This window comes from Haliaeetus leucocephalus, unplaced genomic scaffold, assembly GCF_000737465.1.
Source record: "Haliaeetus leucocephalus isolate CR32 unplaced genomic scaffold, Haliaeetus_leucocephalus-4.0 Scaffold932, whole genome shotgun sequence".
Lineage (NCBI taxonomy): Eukaryota > Metazoa > Chordata > Aves > Accipitriformes > Accipitridae > Haliaeetus > Haliaeetus leucocephalus.
In genome coordinates this window covers 2,400,146-2,420,132 of record NW_010973368.1, presented here as the reverse complement: position 1 = coordinate 2,420,132, position 19,987 = coordinate 2,400,146, and the positions used below count along the sequence as shown (strand labels likewise).

Here is a 19,987-nt window from a genome sequence, read left to right as displayed (position 1 = left end):
GAGTAGGCAAATGGAAGCCTTAGGAGCTACATCCACCCTGCCTGAGCTGGCTGGTCCTGGGAGTGGGCTTAAAGCCCACTGTGCTCCTGAGATTCATTAATGAATTTGGGCTGCTTATAGATTACAGGTGCCTTCTTGAGCAGGTTTATATGAGCACTGACCTGACCCTTCTGCTCACCTTTAGTCATGTGACAAAGACATACCGAATACAGGGAGATGTTTGGGTCACAAATATAACTCTAGGTCCAACTCTCCTGTGTCTGTAAGGTCTATAATGTCTATGTGCCCCAGATTTTCCTCCTCACCCCTCAATTTCTCCCCTGTCTGTAGGAGTCTATCTTTCAGCCTCTGAGTTCAGTCCCAGGGCACTTCGGGAGTACACAAAGCAGAGGGGTGGCAGTCTGGCCTCAAACCCAACCTAGACGGTACTGCCGCACTGCAAAGCAGTACAGTCTACAAGAGGTCTAGAAGAAGCAGGCAAAAAGTCTTGCAGGAAAGGGGTGAGGGAACCACCTTACACTGGAAAGGTGCATTTTGACTCTATAAGGTGGTTTCTGAATATTTGAGAGATTTTCCCTCATAGGAAAGGACAGAGGAGTGACTAAAAACAATACAGGAAACCTTCCCCACTGTCTGAGATATGGTACAATGTCACAAGGCTTTCATGTTGCAATTTATGAAGCTGTACCTCCAGTGAAACCTAACTGTACATTTCTTTTTAATGTACACTGAAAATGCCATGTACTAGCAGTAGCTATTCAATCACTGTAGAAAGCTGTTTATGTATCCTTCCTTTAGACGTAGCCACAGTCACTAGCTGCAATTCAATGGGCTATGAGTAAAGAGGAAAAAAATCTCCAATACACTAGCTAGAGATATTTCTTGAACGTGAACCTACTTTATCGATTAATATATTTAACATACAAATACTGGACTGTTTGCAGTCTCACAAAATAACATAAGGGATTTAAATTTTGAAACTGCTTTGCAGGATTCTGCACCTGAAGCCTGCAGTATTTGAAAACATGATCAAGCTGTGCCTTGCAGCAGACTACAGTCTAGTAACACCGAGAGGACAGACTGTTAAAATAAGCATCTACATAATTTTTCACAGTACACAGTGCCACAATGCATCTGCTTAAAAACAAATATATGTTTGCAGTGAAACATTTCAACAAATCACAGAACTCAGCAGCAAAGTAGTTAAACATTTATGATTTGATTTTATCTCAGCTTGGAATGTCGCTGGAGTGTCCCACTTCTAACAACTGTTTGCTAAGTTAAGGCTTTAGTGTTTACACAGTGCTGAATGAAGCAGCCTGGTCACCAGATGTGAATGCTTCCTTAGACTAGAGCTTTCAATCAGATCACGGTCCTAATGGTCCCTGCTCCAACCTTCTTCCTCAGGACGTCCACCAGCCTTTCCAACCTGAGAGGGGGTAGGGGAGAGGGAGAGGAGAGAAAAAAAAAGGAAGCTAAGTTAGGAATGTTCTGGCTGAAAGAGACAGTGTTTGCACTGAACCAAGCTGTCCTGGTGGTGGTCACGCTCAGAAACAAAGCACTACTGTAAAAGACAGACATTAAGGGAGAATGCAGACCACTTACAGAAAACTTTTTAACCTACAACCCAACCCATGTGCAGTCAGTGATATATATCAACTCACTTTTCTTTTGTAGTATATGTAGTATCTGAGGTCCCCGTAAGGCATTAACACAAAACCCTGTGCAGCAATCCTGTGGCACATACACACCTCGGTGTAGGCAGGACATTCAGTTCTTGCACTTTTTAAAATATGAGTGGTCCAATGCTCTTGCTAAATGTAACACTTAGCTGTTGTTTCCCCTTAAAAAATACTCTGCCCATTACGCAACAGATACCTTTATTGTCCAGCTTATAAATTTATGCCTAAAACCCCATGTGGTTTATGTCAAAAACTTTTTCAAAATACTCAACAAGCCAACTTCCTGAGGATGTGGATGATGATATTTTGAAGGTGGCCCGTATGATTATTATGTTGACACAACTACAGAAAAATTATCAGTCTAAATAAGTAGGACAGAGAGCCACCTAATCCTCTCTTAGTTTTAAGGCACAGGCTGTAAGCATGTCCAGCATCTCACTGGCTTAATTTGTTCTTTCCCTTTGTTAAAGTATGCAGGCAAATGCAAAGGGCTAAATTTGTTCAGTGTTTTCCATTTGCCCACACTTATCTTCAGCACTCTAGTAATCATGCATTCAAGCTATTTCTTCAATTTATCTGTATTTAATGGAATCCTTCAATAAAAGCTCTCCTACAAATAAACTAACTATATAAAAGCAGACACTGTGTAGTAAAACACTTTTAGAGCCATGTCCAGCATTTTATACACACAACTTTCATAATGGATAAAAAGAGTTGCAGGTTCAAATAGCTGTATTCACTGTTGCAAAGTTGACTATTTTTTCTTATCTGAAAAGACAGTTTTTTTTTTTTTTAATATATTATACAACATGAGGAATGCAGATAGGAAATAAAAATAACACAGCTTTATCAAAACTGCAAAATTCATTTTATCTCATGGATGCATTAGTACCTTCAGTGCAGGAAAACTAGTTAACACGTCTTGGATTTATTGCCACAAGTCATGACTAACGCACATGGTACGTACTGAAACACTCTTGTTTTCCAGGAACCAGCAAGCACCATGAAGCTACACCTTTCATTGTACTCACCAGGTGACTTAATTCTTGAAACGAGATTAAGAATTCACCACCCTAATGTAATTATCAGACACCAGGAAACGTACGTGGAAAGTTCAGCTGGTTCTAGCTGTTCCACAGGGACGCTAAAGGAGTGAAAGCACAGGTGAAAAACTACTGCTTAGCTACTCCTCTCCCTTCTGTTTTCCAAGTATTGCTTTTCCTTTCTAACCAACTAGTGCATTTTTCCTGGTTTTGTAACATACATCTACTGCACTTCTTCATCTTTATGGAGGCAGCACCCAGACAGTCATAATTCAGTGCAGTCTGTCCATGCAAGTATAAAGTCAGGGCTTCCACAAGTTATTTGCTCCTGAAAGTTTTCTCACAGTGGATAAATCAATGTTTTCTGGGTTCTAAGGGTTTTAACTCGGTTACTGATAGGTCATAGTTTCCCTGCCTCTTTTACTGAGAAGTTTCCCTGTTAAATCAGTTGTTAGTTCACGTGCAATTTCAGAAAGCAACGGCAGATCAGTCCTTACTTTTAACAGCACGTATGTTCAGAAGCCTTGCGGCTTTCTCAGCTACTTTATTACTGGAGGTCTCTTTCTCTCTCACACTAGCACCCTCTCCAATGTGCTTCAGAGACATAAAGCACAGAAGAAATGTTTCAAACTGTCTGGACAAACAGAAGGTTTGGGCTGCAAATTGTTTTCTGTGAGACAGCAGAAAATAGTAAAATCCGAGATCATGGCTCATTTAAATCACTGTTCAGTTAAAAAGAAATACTCCGTGGCTTATACAAGTGGGGGAAGAATGACTTCAATAATTGAGGTTTCTTTTGGGGAGACATAGGTCGGAGGTCACTGCTTACACACTGTCCTGCAATTGGCCTTAGATGTGCACCACTCTGTGACCAAGCAATGGCACTGCACACCAGAGCAGAACAAGTTAGCGAAGAGCTGCCCATGTTTGAAGAGAAATACCACTGGGATGAAAGTAGCTGTCTTCTGTTTAACCTTGAAACTGTCAGGCTTCATTGAAAATAATGAGGCTTAACAATCATAGCTTCTGCTTTTCAAATGAATGATGACTGAAATCATCAAAATGAGGTATCCCACACCAAATACAAACCATGCAGGGCTTATTTGCCTTTTGTTTCAGTCATGTGTGGATTTGCAAATTTATTTATTCTTTATTAGAAGAAAGAAAAAAAAAAGCAGCAGGAGATTAAGAAACCATACCTTTGAAAGAGATTTAAACAATAACGTAGAAGAGAAACTGTAACAGCTATTTATAAGATAAAATAACAGAGGGCAAAATTCACCCCTACACAGACACAAGACCCAATATACCACTGAAATCCCACTTAAGCCTGCAAAATAATGCTATGGGCTGAATCAGTGGCTAATAACTCTTGATACAGGCCTCAGGGGGCTTTTCGGAACGATAATCCTGGACTCTTTGTTCACCAAGGGCCCAACTCTACCATCCTGACTCACACTAAGCAACATTTTTCTTTGTGAGTAATAAAAGGCAGCTAACAAGGCTGGTTTTGTGTCAACGAGGTATACTACCTGCAAGGGGTGAGAGTGGCAGAATTGCCCCTTGTCGATAAGGCTCTGTACCCAGCCCAGCGGGATGCTGCAGGCAGCTCCTTTTGGAGGTTGAGCATTTTAATCTGCGGTAAACTGAAGGAATAGTCTTATACCTCAAGACCAAAGGTAACTTAAATTTCTAAACAGACAAATGGGAGGTGCTGGGAACTACCCTAAAAGTCTCAGTGTTTGCAGAGTTTTATTCAAAATATGGAAGACATTGACCTGAAGAAAGCAATGTTTATTACTTTGTGCAATCATGATATATCTGCCAGTATAATCTCACCATATTTTACTTAACTGAAAGCAGTACTGACTATGTTTGACTGTATCCTAAGACACAGATTTAACAAATGACATTTGTCTTTTTGCTTGTGAAGGAAACAGTCCTCATAGTATAAATTAGATGTGCAATATGACACTCTTCTCCTGAGATGTAAGCACAGACACTCATTGAATTTACATCTCATGAAGTAACCAAACTAGTCATTCAAGAAGAAAGTAATTAGGTTTGTATTTTAGGTCAGAGAGAAGAATGGTATGGCGGGTGACTCTGCTGCAGTGCTGAAGGTCCAAACGTGCAAGGACACACAGGCACCTTTAGGAATGTTCAACAAAGCCTCTTAAGGTCTCATGCCTCATTCTCACAGATTTCAATTTCTTGCTTAGAGATTTTGGAAATCCCAGTAGGCGACCTTTGCTATTTCTTGGTACTTATATAATTCTAGAAAAATCTGTCCCTTAACAAATAAATTCTCTCAGCAAATGCCACTTCAGCATTCTCTACACAACTACTGTATGTGTGCATGCAAAATGAGTACAAAATGACATATAAAATACAGGAGCAAACTATGTATTCAGATGGATAGGTACAACTTTGGTTTTATTTATACTGATTTGCACATACCCAAAGTAAAAAAGTCTTGTGTTTTTGGGGATAGATGGAGTTGCATAAACAAAAAGCACAAAGATGAGAGCTAAAAATATTCTTCATCTACACTACCTGCTTCTGTAATGCTCATCTCAGTGCTTCCATGAAATGGAAAAATACGCTTCCCCCCCCCAATTAGGAAAGGAACATCTGGTCCATCATTGTGAAGAGTCTTGAATTGCAGTGGCTTAACGCTTCCTCAATACAAATCTGGAATTGAGCAGGTGAATCTGTGTTTTAATAGAGAAATAAAAAGATTTCCTTGAGGGGCTTGCTGCTATGATATTACCAGTTTGAATATGTACTTTCAAAAGCGTTCCTAAGCTTTAAGAAGGTCCTTGTCTTCAGAGGAAGGCTGCCTAAACAAGAACGTTGCTAGGTGTGTCTTCCCCAAGACAAATTCTCAGCCATTCTCAACTCCTCTTCCAGTTATTTCAAACTGTGTTCTCTTACCACCTATGCATACATCTGACAAAATGCCTGTATGGAGTGTATGTTGTTATATGGAGTGGTCTTAAGTAGCTCCTGAACTGTTTGGCATTTTTTTTTGGCATCACTGCTTTGATTTTTAGCAAAGCCTTACAAAGCTTTACTCCCTTGAGTATAAATCATTTTGGTTTATGAATCAGTCTCCATAAAGCAGACTTAAAATCCTTACTGACAGAGAAGCTTGTTCCAGGACCCCAGAAGTGGGATGTATAGTTGCAAAAACGTTACCTACTGGTCTCTACTGCTGACTCTTATGCACATTTTTGGCTTGCTCTCCTTTCATGTATTCTGCTGAAGAAGTCTAGCTCTAAACTGTAGCTTGGGATCAGTAAAAACTCTGCAACTGCCTAAATCCACATAGATCAGTACATCCTCCCACACTGCTCCATCTCTGCCCAAAGGAACTCGCCCCAAAGAAGAGCAGTGGCCTTTATCCAGAAGTTCTGAATATGACAGTTATACAGTCACAGGGTGATCTTCCGGGGCATCATGCCCCACAAATAGTCAAAATGGATACCCAACTGAAAGAAAAAGGCATCCTTCAAGTAGCCTATGTCCTAATCTGCAAAGCAATATATAGACTAGCCGAAAACAATAGCTTCTACCTGCAGATGGAGGAGTTCAGCGATAAAAACAAAACCCTCCTGGGTTTTGAAATGCTATATAAAGGCTTATAAACCTAAACTATAACCCTTGGTTATCTTTCCAGTAGATAAGATTAGGCTCGGGCTATGAAGATGGCCTTACTTGTGTGATTTCTGACTTCTTGTGGAATGTGTTTTGCTAACACTAGTTCTCTTTAGAAACCAAGCATTTGAAAATATATTAGGTAAATAAAATGCATTGGACAAAAGCATTACAAGCAGTTTAGCAGTAGAGCTCAGTGAATGACTGTTCAGTGAGTGGTCATATAAACAAATTCACTTAATTTCGTCTCAGAATAAAAAAAACTCCTTTCCTTTCCCTCTCCTTTCCTTCAGTCTTCCTCTTGGATATATTTCATCAAAACCTAAATGGAGTGCTTGTTTTCAGGCATTTTCTCTAAAAGTCAAGGAAACAAATGACACAGAGAAGAGAGGCTGCTGTGATACTAGTCTTGCCCAGAAACCAGTCACTTGGATAGGATCATTTACTTAAGAGGCTGGAGGAAACTGGTTCAGCTCTATTATCTGTACGAGGGAAGTGGACCCCAGCTGCTTCCCTCTCGAGGGAGTAGCACTGTGCTAACACTGGCTGCTGGAGTGGCTTGTTCTCAGTATCAAATGTTGAGGCTGCTCCGATTGAATAAAATGCTTAAATATTCACTGGATCAAAGCATGGAATGTAAGGGTATGACCTCGCAGTGAGTGGCCTATCTACCATGCTACAGAGGCATCGCCCTCTTACCTCTGGGTGGTTCAGTGAATCTTTAATTGTTCTTACTCCTTAATTCAGGTATTATTTTTGCCCCCTCAAAAGTCTGCCTTTTGAACAATAATAATTTTTGATTGACTCACTAAAAAAACATTGCTGGTTGTATTTAATGGTCATATATACCAGTCTGTAACAATTCCTTCATAAATCATCACAGTGGTAAAGACTACATGTGATTCAGATGCACCAGGCTGCCTCTCTCTGCTTAACAAAGGTCCCTCTGCATCTTTTGGATTGGAGACTGGGCGTCTTTCTAAATGACACGCTGGAGTTCAGCAGTGGTTTTGAACCTGATGCAGGAATTGCTGAATAAAATTCGGTGCCTGGTGTTAGACAGGTGGCTGGACTGACTGGTATTAATGGTCCTTTCTGGTCTTAAAACACAAGACTTAGAGACTGATTTAGCAGCATCAGCGAGCTCTAAACCGTGGTAGACCACAGTGTTGAATCTAATCACTCCAGGCACTGCTGCCAATTCCTGCCTGCCCAACACTGTTTGTAATGTCACTCCAAAAAGTATGTTCCATTAAACTTACAGGCCTTAAATTTGGCAGGGCAAACCATTCTGCCTCTGAAAAGCACTGTCACAAAACAAGCATTCCTATTAAATCCCTTTCAGCGTCTTCTCAACCCAAAAGAGTAATTCTGTATATGATTAAACTTAGAAGTAAATACAGCCAGTTGGGCTCCTGACAGCAGACATATTTCAAAATAAACCTGGCTTACACAGGCCTTGGCTAAAATATTAAGCCTTTATCTGTGGTCCACAATAACTAATCTTGTCAAATTGTTTGCTCTCTACCTTCTGTTTGGAAGATTATGAGCTAGCTCACCATTACTATTCACCTTGTGCCATCACTAGCAGCAGGAAAAGTGAGTGGTAAACACAGTTGGTCTATTTTGATGGCATTTCACCTGACTTTGCATTGATGTAGATTGCTAAACAGTACAGGATAATACAAAATCAGGACTTTCCATCTATGCTGGATTCAATACCACCTTGCAAAAGGTATCGCTCCTTTGCTTTCGAATGCTTTCTCAGGACAGCTGACACTGATTGCCTAAAATAAACGAGCTTACGAGAAAGAAAAATAAACCCTGAAACAACTATGCTATAATCTCATCTGTATTTCAGTACACTGAGATCTACAACATGCTTATCGTACAGACCAGGCTCTTACTATTGGATGGACCATTCACATCTGAGCATGGCTGGTATTAAAGACTTAAAAAATTAACAACTGAGACAGAGGATATATTGGCATATTTAAGGCCAAATGACACTCATTAGATTATTTAATCAGATCACAGAATTTCACCTAATTACTCCAGCTTGAGTCCAACAGTTTATATGCCAATTTTATGCAAAGTTTACTACTTCTATTTGTGCAGCAAAAACCTTTTCTATATCTCCTTCCATAAGCTTGAACTACTTTTAGCACTGACACTTACTGTTTCCATGCATTTGGTGTCACAGCTGGTCTCTTTTTTAGGAGAAATCTTGACATCGAAGCCTACTCCTTACAGTGACAGCATTTACACAAAGTTTGTGCTGATATGAATAGGCAAGGGTCTCCTGGATTTTCTTGCCAAATACTTCCTGGAAGTCTCTGTCACCTGCTTAGGAAAAGCTAGCAGTTTTACCTTATGCTAATGTATCTTCCCCATAAAAAGTATTCTGCCATAGTATGTATTCATTTGAAGGGGGAAAAATATTATTTCCTATCAACTCCTGATGAACAATAGTCCTGCCCTTTGGTAATGACATTTGGTATCATCAGAGTGCCACAAATCAATCACAGGTAAGCTTATTCTGTCTCTGAACTGTTTCCCACCTTCTTCTTGAGAGCAAAACAATCTCAGAAAAGTGAATACTCTTTTCTTTGAATGCTCACAACATGCAGGGATGGTCAGAACTTTTAAGTAAAGTGTTTAAAAGGCAGACATCAGGTCTATTTTGCATTATGAGTATTATGTGGCAAAACAGCATACAGAGAAGTGAAACGACTTGCTGAAGCTCAACCAACCAAGAAGACTGAAAAGCCCCACATGTTTAATTTTATGTGGTCTTGAGCTGAACTGGGTTCCTCATGTGCACAAAAAAAAGAAGTATCCTGCAGAATTAGAGCCTAAAATGGCTGGATACAGAGCCCTTCTCTCTCAGCTTCTCAATCTGTGCTCTGAACCATGTCAGCTGGTAACAACTAGCCAGTTTTCTTATTCTTTATCCAGCTGAAACGTATTTCAGGAGACGGGAAAATAACCTGTTTTTTAGAGGATTTTGATGTGTTCTAAATCCTTCTTCAGGAATATTTAAAAGCAATGTCAAAAATCGATTATCTAAAATAGTATTTCAAATCTGCTCAAAACAAACAGCTAGATAGGATTCCTCATAGGAAAAATATTCAGGGTGCAGGACCAGCAGATTGATACACATTTATGGATCTGTAGAGAATGGGGTTACTAAGAGACTCTAACTTTAGAAGTATCTGTCTGAAATCACCACGTTACACCTTTCTGCATGTTTCAAACAAGCCTTCCTTGTAAGGCCAGGTCTGAACCTCTCAGCTGCCTATTCCAAGCCAGTCTCACCTCTTTCGGGCGCGTTCTGGTCGAGTCCTGTTTGCAATGAGTTTGTAAAATCGCAAATACTGAAGTACTACTCAGGCTGTTTCCCAAGTACATCCCATCAAAGCACAACTTTGGCAGACTCCTCTTGATATCATAAACAATAAAGACAACATGAGCTTTTTTCTTGATTCCACAAATATTTTACAAAACCTGATGCAGACTTGCTGGCTCTAGGCAGCTCTCAGTTACATTGCACCTCCCTGAGGCGGTTCCACCCTCGTGACCAAAAGTAATCTGGAGCTTGTGGAGAGAAAATTCCTTCCTATATACCATCATCAAATCCCTCCACTTTACATTAAAATAATTGTTTTTTACACAGGTTTGATGTATTTCAATAGATTTGCCTTCCTGGCATAATTGATGTGATACTGCCCAAGCTAGAACAACTTTTACATCACTGAGAGATCAAGTAACAAGGGAAATGGGTTTGGATATAAAAGGAAAGCATTTAATTAAGCTCCCACTTGTGATAAATCCTTTGTAACGGGCTCAGACTGGTAGGTGAACTCCCCGCCCTTCCTGTGAAATCCAGTGGTGCCCACAGACTTCTGATTTCAGGGCAACTCACACTTAGTCATACTTCTGAAAAGTATTTCCAGAAAAAATAAGAGCAGTCGTCCCTCAGTAGTGGACTAACAAAACATCCATGGATGAAACATCCTTTCCACTTCTTAACGTTTGTAATATATTATAGACGGATGTTAGCAACACGAAGCTTGTCTATTATGATGTTGCGATAGGGTCCCCTATGCAGGGATAAAACCAGAAGAGACGCCTAACTGCTCATTTATACACAAAAAAGTGTTTTTAAAATACCAGTTGAGACTTAGCATCACAGACCAAAGTGCATTCTACACATGCGTAGTGCTCCTTAAGATACTACATAGGTTTTTTACTAAATTGTCAGCCATTTCAGGGCATTAGGGTAAAAACAAGCCTTCCCACTTCTAAGCTTCAGGAACTTCTCTCCAGTAGCTGGCAGACAGAAAGTCTCTACCTGTCTCCTGCACCATTCTAGCCAGACATGTTCACATGAGATTTTTTTCCACTGGCCTTCTGGGCCTATTTTGCTCCATGTTCCTGCCATCCAACTGGGAATGAGCTTCTCCTCCTGCTCCTGGGAGGTGAGCAAATTCCCAAGCAAGGCTGACTCAGGAGAGAAGCAGTGGACCTTCAGCTCATTTTGAGGATGGTTTTAATTCTTCTGAACTGGTGAGCTTGCAGACTCAGGCCTTGGTGGCAATTCTGCCTGGAGGTGACATGAATGGGACTGATTGTAGGAGAAAAACTTTTTAATTTCTGCTGATGAAAGCACAAAAATTTGGCTTTACATCAACAGTCACTAAATTCTTCAAAAGCATAGAGTAAAATATTTTCCTCAGTGTTTAAAATTGGAGATCTGTGAAACATCTTTTGTATTGAGTTCACCTCTTAGATATCCCTTTTGTCAGATGTAGATGTGCATCTGTTACATCCTTCATATAATTTATGATTATCTTATCCAAGACTGAGGTGATAGAAATGGATATATTATGAGGCACAGAATGAAGTGCTAAATACAGCAATTTTATTATACACATCTCCAATACCTGCAGTGTCTTCCATTCAAAGGCTGAATTCTGACACTTTCTATGAGCAAAAATTCCGTAATCTGAAGCTGAAATGATAAAATTTGGTCCAAAAGATTTATGCCTTCCAACAACTCAGTGTTTAGATCTACATCCTTATACCCACATCACATACAGCAAAAATGTAGTATAGGAAAGCTGAGCAACTTGTCAATAAAACAGCAGTGGCAATGACGGGGTTAAAGCTGGTTTTAGCTCTCATACTTACAAATACAATTGATGCTGTCTTTCTACAAAATCTTGTTAAAAAAATTAAAAGTCTTATGGGAAAACCTGGCTATTAATTAATGACTCAGTATTAGATTAGAAATACGGACTGTAATTTTTTCCTCGGAGAACTAGCCCCTGCTTCAGTAAAGGTACACTTAACTTTAAGCAGTGGAAAACTTTAAATTATTTTAAGTTTGCTTAAAATTAAATACCTTGCTGGCCTAGTCAGTTATTTCTATTTGTTGCCGTAAAGAACTGTTCCAGCAATTCTCTAAAAGATTATACGTAATTCAGAAGCTTCAGAAAGTCTGGGCTTTCTTTCTGAGCTTCTGCACATACATTTACAGTCTTCAATCTTTTGCATATGTTAAGAAACAGTATGAGTATTAACAGAAAGAACCGCAAATTTATTTTTATTCCTTCAGCCAAGCCACAAATAAATGACTCTTGCAAACAACCCAAATACTATTTAGTAACGGCAATGTAAATGCCATGGACTTATTTTATTTGGATATAAAATATTAAAGTAAATGATTATTTGCTGTAACACTCGTTTTATCATCTTGGAAAAAAAAGCAAGTCTGAGAAAAAGTTTTTTGCTGTTCCTCAAGGATCACTCAATCTGCTGTTCAAAGTTATCTAATAATTTGTCATAGAATGGTTAACTATAAGCTTACAAATACTGTGTCAGCATGCTTCTTCCTATTGGGCAAACAACTTCAAAATCTAATTTGTTTGTGTTATTGGTCTTACTAAATATTAGTTTTTGCAAGTCTGGTTTACACCATTGATGTTAACTATGCCAACATTCTGATTTTGTTCTGAAGTATTCCACAACAAGCTGATATTATACAATACAAGCCCAAGAGCTAGCTGATCCAGTTTACTGAGTATACTTAGTGTATTTTGCTACTGATAAATCAATAAAACCATGTTGTAATCTACAAACTTCCATCTCTGTGAAGCGGCTATAAGCAAACTGTAAATGAACACACAGGTCAAAAACTGGGATGCTGTGATTATGTTGACTCTGAAAACATTTGACTTTCATAGAATACATTTTACTGTTTGAGAGAACGAACTTTCAGCACTGCTTATATTTTCGTGAAAGGCTGAGATGATAAATATTCAAATGACGATAAATATTTGTGTTTATATTGTAACTACCCATACTTTAAGAAAACAATATCTGCACTGCAATCCACAATTTACAGAGGTTAAGTAAATGTAAACCATAACTACACAAAGAAAATAAATACTTGACTAAGACGGTATGCTCAGTTTTGCATTCTTCATCCACGTGAAACTCCCTGCAGTCAATGGATATTTCGGATGTGTAAGGAATGCAGGAAAGGCTTATCTGTCATTCCCTTTGGTTGGGATTTTTTGTCTTCATTCTGTTACGTACACCACTGAACGTAATCCTGGCATTGATCATAAGCCATCAGATGCTAAAGGCCTCCCTATAATTCATGACACCCAAAATATCCATGAGAAGGATATGCCTTAATCTGCTCTGGCAATATCACACATTATAACTGTCTGAGACTGTCGGTACTGATATCACAAACTGCTCTATTAAGAGCCATCTTCAAATGAAAAGGAGACTTCAGAAGCTATTATGAATCATTAGTACTACAAAGGCTCTCAGCTGCAGTAATTCTGAACATCACCAAATTTGTCGTTCAGGACTCTGGTATTGAGAATGGGATCTGCAGCTCCACAGGTGCTCTGGACCGGCACATTCCTGCTCCAGACTGCACAGAGAGCACAGCAACACCTTGGCATGGGATTTACAACAACTAGTTTAAGAAGAAGGGTGCTCCTAAACTAGCCAAATAGGTTTTGTTTGTTTGTTTGTTTGTTTTTTTTTTTTTTTTTAAATCTCAGCCCCTTGCTTTAAGTGTCTTGCTCCAAGCTGTCCAGAGGTCCTCAAGCTGCCCTTCTCTAAAACTAACCTGAGGCCACTTGTTTCTTTTATGATGACAAAGATAACAGCAATGCTACCACTCCTCCTTTTTAAAACAAGTATAACAAATTATTCTGACTCTCAGCTAGAGCATTCAGCCAAGCTAAGGAAAACTTGGTTTTAATCCACATCTGTCACTTCTCAGGAGAGCAGTACACTCCAGAGCTGAAGAGTCTTCTCTACTTGTCTTTCTGAAGCTATGAATTTCTACAGAAGAAACATCTGAAATGTTATTAAACAGTGATTCTGTGGGTGGTGATGGAGGGCACTCACCTGGAAAATGGGAGATGGGTGTTCTGATACTGGCTCTGTATTTATGTTCAACAGGCATTGGATAAAACTGAGAAAAGCCCTAAAGGAAAGTGTCAGAACCAGGTCTCCATTCTTGGAGGTGAGTAGCCTACTCCCTGCTCTCTGATCTGAGAAGCCTGCATGATTTTCTGCTGTGTGGTACTCCTTCAAGGCAAGGAATACAGAGCATCCAGACCAAGCCTGCATGGCTAAAACATCCCTCTGAGATACAAGAGATATGAACCAGGATCTCCTCGGATGGAGAAGGAAACTCAGCTCTATTCCGTCTCACCCCAGAGGAGTTCCCCTGCTCCCAAACAACCACTTAGAAAATGGGTGGGGGTGCACAGATGCCGAGGAAGCTTTTGAAAAAAAATGTCTGAGGTCATGCTGTTCCGCACGGATTTCAGTGCAATGAGTGTGCATCACTCTGGTTCAGCACGTGCTTCTCCATTGGGTCTCCAAGGAATCCAGGCAGAAAAGACAAAAAGTCAATTGTTTTGTATTTTTATAGTCAAAAGTTTTCTGCTTGTGCTAACCCAAGTCCTCTCTTTGGTCCGGGAAGTTATTAGTATTAGTGGTACTAAGTTATCAGGCACCCCCTCTATCACAGCCTGCAAATTTTACCTGGACTGTTCAAAAATAAGGAAGTGAAGTGTCCTCCAATGAAGAGAATATAATCCAATGCAGAAAATACATTTCATTACAGCTTTGCAAAAGTGATATATTTCCTTTTGTACAGCACGAATAATACGTTAGCCTTACCAAGGGAAACAAGATCTTCCTAGTGATACAGAAATGCGGTATACCTACAACAGCCCAAAGAATATGCCACCAGTGACTGAATTTGTTCAGCTCACCTTAGATTTGAATACTAGTTCAATATTTTATTTTCTCCAGACCCAGAAAATTGATTTCACTCTAGATGTTGAATTTCTCTGAGGCTGCACATAACCTCACTGGCTTACTCAATTCTTTTATTGCAACAAACAGGTATCTCTACAAGACTTTTTAATTCATCATTTCACCATGCATATTAGTGCAGTCTGAGGGGAATTTGTCTGAGAGGAGTCACTGGCGTTAGTGCAGAATTCCAAGTATTTAAATAAATTCTGACCCTACTATGTACTGCATTCGGTTAGATCACACATGACTTTCTTCACACATTTCAATTACTCTTAATTCCTCACTGAATTCCTAAAGCAGACTACTTCCAAGCCTATTGCCCCTAAATCCAATAAATTCACACTGCCTGTTATTGCTACTCTAGTTAACAGTAATATTTTTGTATATGATATGATGTGATTGTTACTAGATTTTGTGTTTCAGACTTTCTCATGTTCCTATTCATGTCTTGCATGCCAAAGAAATTTTGCATCAGCTCTGCTGCACTCTACAGAATTCTTTGGGGTATGTGGTAGTTTTGCGTGTCTGGGAATCTTCCATCTGGCTAGTGTGGGTTTCCTAAACACCATAAAACCCCGCCCGTGGAGATTGTGTATCTCTTATGGGCCCCATGGAGCTTATAATCTGCTTTTAATCATTGCATGAGGCAGACAACACAGTCCTCATCAAGCAGTTTTTTCCATGTTTAATCTTCTTTAATAACTTTTGATCCAGTTCTGAACATCCAGAACTATTGCTAATTTTCATTGGTATCTTAGACTGCAACAAGAGTCATCCTCCTCAGCTCCCCATTTCCTTCCATACAATCTCTCATAACCATTCACTTCTGTGGCTTGCTATAGCAAGTAAAAGATCCTTAGCACTTTGCCCTCACTTGTTCATCTTTTGAATGTACCCACCAGCATCTGTTTCTCAGTAAACTACAGGTCATATCCTTAACTGGGACAAATGAATGCAACTCAGCGCGACAGAACTCAGTGTGACTGAGCTAAGTCGATTTGCTGTAACTAAGAAACTAGCTCTACATCTACATTTTTCAACAAGTCACCAGAACTTACTTTCCATTTCAAAATACCAGCACCAATTAAATTATTCCCTATATGATATTAAAAGATTACCAACTATTCAATCCCAGCAGAACTTCACAGCGGCAGGCAGCACAGTGGTTTTCATTAAAAGCAAAATCACTTTTGACATCTACTAAATTATTTACTGACACAAATCAGTGAAACTATTAATATCTATGAAGCTGTACTCCTAGCCTCCAGTAGTTGATCTGACATTCAGCAGAATACAGTTTTGAAAGTAAAAAAACCAAAACAGTCTAGTTTAATACGGAAGTCTGAACATCTAAATGTAACATCTTAACAAAGTAAGAAATCAAATGATATTTATTGTTTTGAAGGATGAAAATTAAAGGAACGTATCTCTCAAATTTAAAATAAAGCCAAGTGAGTTCTCTAACATTTGGTGGTTCCTCCAAAACAAATAGCTTTAAGTCCCGGTGAATGTACAACTTGTTTCTTTTGTGCAGTGCTTCTGCCTGCAATTTCTAATTAACTAGCTCCATTCTTATCTACAACGAGTGACTGAACGCATATAAGCTACAATGTATACTTCAACTAAATATCTGTAGGTGTGATTTTAAAAGGGAGATAACTAGTTAACAACATTTGCATGTTGCAAAGAGGCTAAATTAGTATAATAATTCAGAAATCTTGCTTTTAGCCTGTTCCCTGCATAGCTGTGCTGTACTGAATACAATCTGCACACTAAAGATATCATGTTTGCAGTTAAAAATCTCCAGAGACTTTAGACCCATACATAAAGATACTAATTTCACTCTTTTCTGAGACACTGACCTGTATCCTCATTTAAAAATGAACACCACATCTTTATGTTATTAAATCTTTGTTTTGATCTATTAGTATTCGCCCAAGTGCCATTTTATACAAGCCCGCACTGAATAGGCAAGGCTGGAGGTAACCATCTGCAGCTTTAGAGTCTGCGTTTGAATTGATGAAAAGAGCTTTGTGTTTTCATTGCCAAGTTTGATTCTTCCAGTCATTAGACATTCCCCTCAGATCGCATCAATGAAGCAGACTCTCTTACACCCATGTGTTAAATTCTCTTCTCCTCATGGTTTCCTTTGCCAGCTATACTCCAGAAGGACTACTGGGTCTTAGCCACATTCTTCCCACAGCTGTGTTAAAAAAGAGCATCAGAGCGTCTTCCCAAAATCCATATGTGTATCTGGTCAGTCCCCTGTCGGAGGGTCACCTCACATTGTGGTGTGATTATTCAAATATTCATTCTTGTTCTTGAACTGCACTGCTCAGATCATTCTGGGAAAGATTAGACCCTCCAGCCAGCACTGGAGAACGTCTTGGACGTTGATGTGAAACACACACAGCTCCCGTACTCGGAAGGCAGATTAGTTTTACTTGCACAAGAGGGGCACTCTAACAACCTAATAAATGCTTGCTTCTTATTTCTTTCCATTTTTTTGTATTCTTTTCAACTATGTCAAATGCTGGTAAGAACTGTTTGCTTTTGCTGTGTCATCGATCAACTTATTTATCAGCATCAGCTAAGAAACTAAGTGAACAACTACAAAAGCAGAGAAAGCATGTTCAGAAACGCTGCAGGGAAATCCAGGAGTACCCAAAAAAAGGGTGTGTTCCAGTAACAATGAAAGTTAGGTGGCCAAAAAAATCACACCTTAAGAGGTAAAGCAAATGGTACTAAGGGTAGTATTTCTTCTACGAGCGATAGTAATTTCCTTTGATAAAACTATCTGCTTATTCAGAAGATTGCTTAGTTTTCTTATGTATTCAATCCACTGAAATATTTTATGCAAATCTGTAACTCTCCTGACTTCCTTCTTAAAAGAAATAAACCCCAAATCGAGAGAAAAGGTCTCTTTAATAAACAGTTAAGGACAAATGAAGTAATAATTTCTGTTTTAGATTTGCTTTGTTCATAGTCAGAACTACCTTGACAAAGTGCACAAGCAGCATGTTTCTCACCATTTATGCTTATTTTCATACCTGTATATTTTAGCATTGCACCACTACGTATTGGATTTGTGTTTACTTTTAGAGGATTACATAGAAATTCTACACGTGCACCCTCCGCTGCCACCTTATACAGCTATGTAAGTGTGCAAGCGGGACTGCTCACATGCAGAGCGCTACACTTTACTGAGCTAGAATCATTAATTTGTGAGAAAAAATAGAAGCCCTCAACAGACAAACTGCATTAAAATTCACTCCAGCTGCAAAGCTGTTGCAGAAAAACAGAACATTTCCTGGAAAAAACACATCAAAAGTGGCCTCAACCTCTACTGATAATTGGCTAATATTGATCTGGTATTACATTATAACCTCCTCTGATCTCCGTGACATCAGTAGCCACTCCTCAATCCCAGAGGTTCCAGCAGGAAGGACAGTTTTAAAATGTCTTGCTTCCTCTGCTGGCAGAGGCATTAATTAATTCACAGGCTTTTCCAGCCACCTTCTCCAGGTCAGCCCCATTTCCCCGCTGGGGCTGCACCAGCTGGCTCCTGGCTTCTCTGGCAGGACAAACTTGCAGGGGGCCTGTGGCACTGTGCCAACACTCCTGGTGAATTCTGCACCGCTGCCCTAATTCTTTGTTTGTAACCATGAATTAGAAACATTAATTAAATATAGAAAACCATAGTCATAGCTGTTCTACAGAGTATAGGCTAAAAATATTAAGTATCGCACAGATCTTCATAATTTCCGATTGAATAAGTAGGTACTGCATATGTATGCGCATACGTGTATTTATTTACATACGCCACAGTTAAAATGTGTATTTGCTTTATAAACTAGAAAAGTGCTCTCTTAGAAGTCTAATGTGTGTCTTGTTAATGTTTCAAAATCAAAATAGATTCAAACAAATGCTGCTAAATCTGTGTGGTCACTCTCCGAACATCATTTTCTCTTGCACACCACCACCCCAGCTAGGATGGCGAATCACCTTCACAGGCAAGAGCACACAGTTGCAATTTATTACTCACACTGCAGAGAGTCAAAGTGAGATGTTCGCCCTACTTCAGTACAAACAGAATTTTACTATATCCAAGTTCACTATAAGCAGATTCCAACATATGCCCCTTCTGGTTCACAGCTGCTGTTTCATGTGGGATAAGATCCAGAAATTTTTTAGATGCTTTGTGTCCTGACGGAAAACACAGGACCACTATTCTGACTTGGATTTCACGTTTAGAAAGCAACAATTGCAGGTGGGTACACAAATGGCTGACATGATGGCAATGCTGTGAAGAAATTACATCTCTATTTCAAGCTCTGCATATGATGCCGAATGCAAACACTGATGTTTTTAAGAATATTAAAAAATTCTTTAGTGTTGCCAGAGAACAGATTAGCAAAGGCATAGTAAACGCCAGTAAATTACACGGTACGAAGATACAAAGTCCATCCTTTTTCAACATTATTTTAACTATTTTAATTATGTCCTTTCTTAATGAAGCTCATAATTATTTTCCTCTTCTGATTTTAAACTGTTGCTACATTATTCAGATATTTTACTGAATAATACTGAGAAACAACTTTATATAGCTGCCAAAAATACTTCCCTCATATGTCAGAATTCAATTTTACCTAAGCATTTAAAAGAAGTCAAGAAAACAGATGGTTTAGAACCCTATTTAGGCTACGAATCGTAGTGTCACATTTTAAATTACAACAAGCATCCTCTTAAGACAGTGCTAATAATTAATACTACTGTAATTAATACCAAGAAGCCTTTCAGTTGACAGGTTTATAAATTGTCAGTTCCTTTTTGAAATGTGGAACATCCTACATCTTTGAAATAAAAAACTAAGCTAACAAATGAGTTCCTGCCTAATTGCCAAACACTGATTTGTATGAAGCAGTTGAGGTTACAAAGAAATTGGGAATTCTCAGCCCGGTTTCCCTGCTGATGAGTACGAACTGTCTGTGTAGCTCTCCCAGAGGTGTCAGAGGAATCTCTATAGTGTCACACAAGGGTTCTTAGCTCAAAGTAAACACACTTTCCACAAACTCAGCTGCTTAATCTGTTTGCAGGTTGAATTATAAGATGGGGGTGGATGACTCCGGGTGCTGGGAAGACGCACAGAGCATTTCCACAGTTTCTTGGTAAAAAGGGCATGCTATTGTCGTCAAAAGACTTCACCCAATTGTTTAATTTTGCTATAGGCTCAGTGGTCTG

The 19,987-nt window shown here is 39.2% G+C and overlaps 1 protein-coding gene across 1 annotated transcript in view; it reads right to left on the bottom strand.

The window, feature by feature from the left end:
• Positions 1-885: 885 nt before the first annotated feature.
• Positions 886-19,987, bottom strand: part of MIPOL1 (mirror-image polydactyly 1) — a 144,360-nt gene continuing 125,258 nt past the window's right edge. Inside the window, exon 12 of the mRNA XM_010583990.1 lies at positions 886-1,429. Coding sequence (XP_010582292.1) covers positions 1,363-1,429 — 67 coding nt within the window. The 3' untranslated portion in view covers positions 886-1,362. The remainder of the gene's footprint in view (positions 1,430-19,987) is intronic.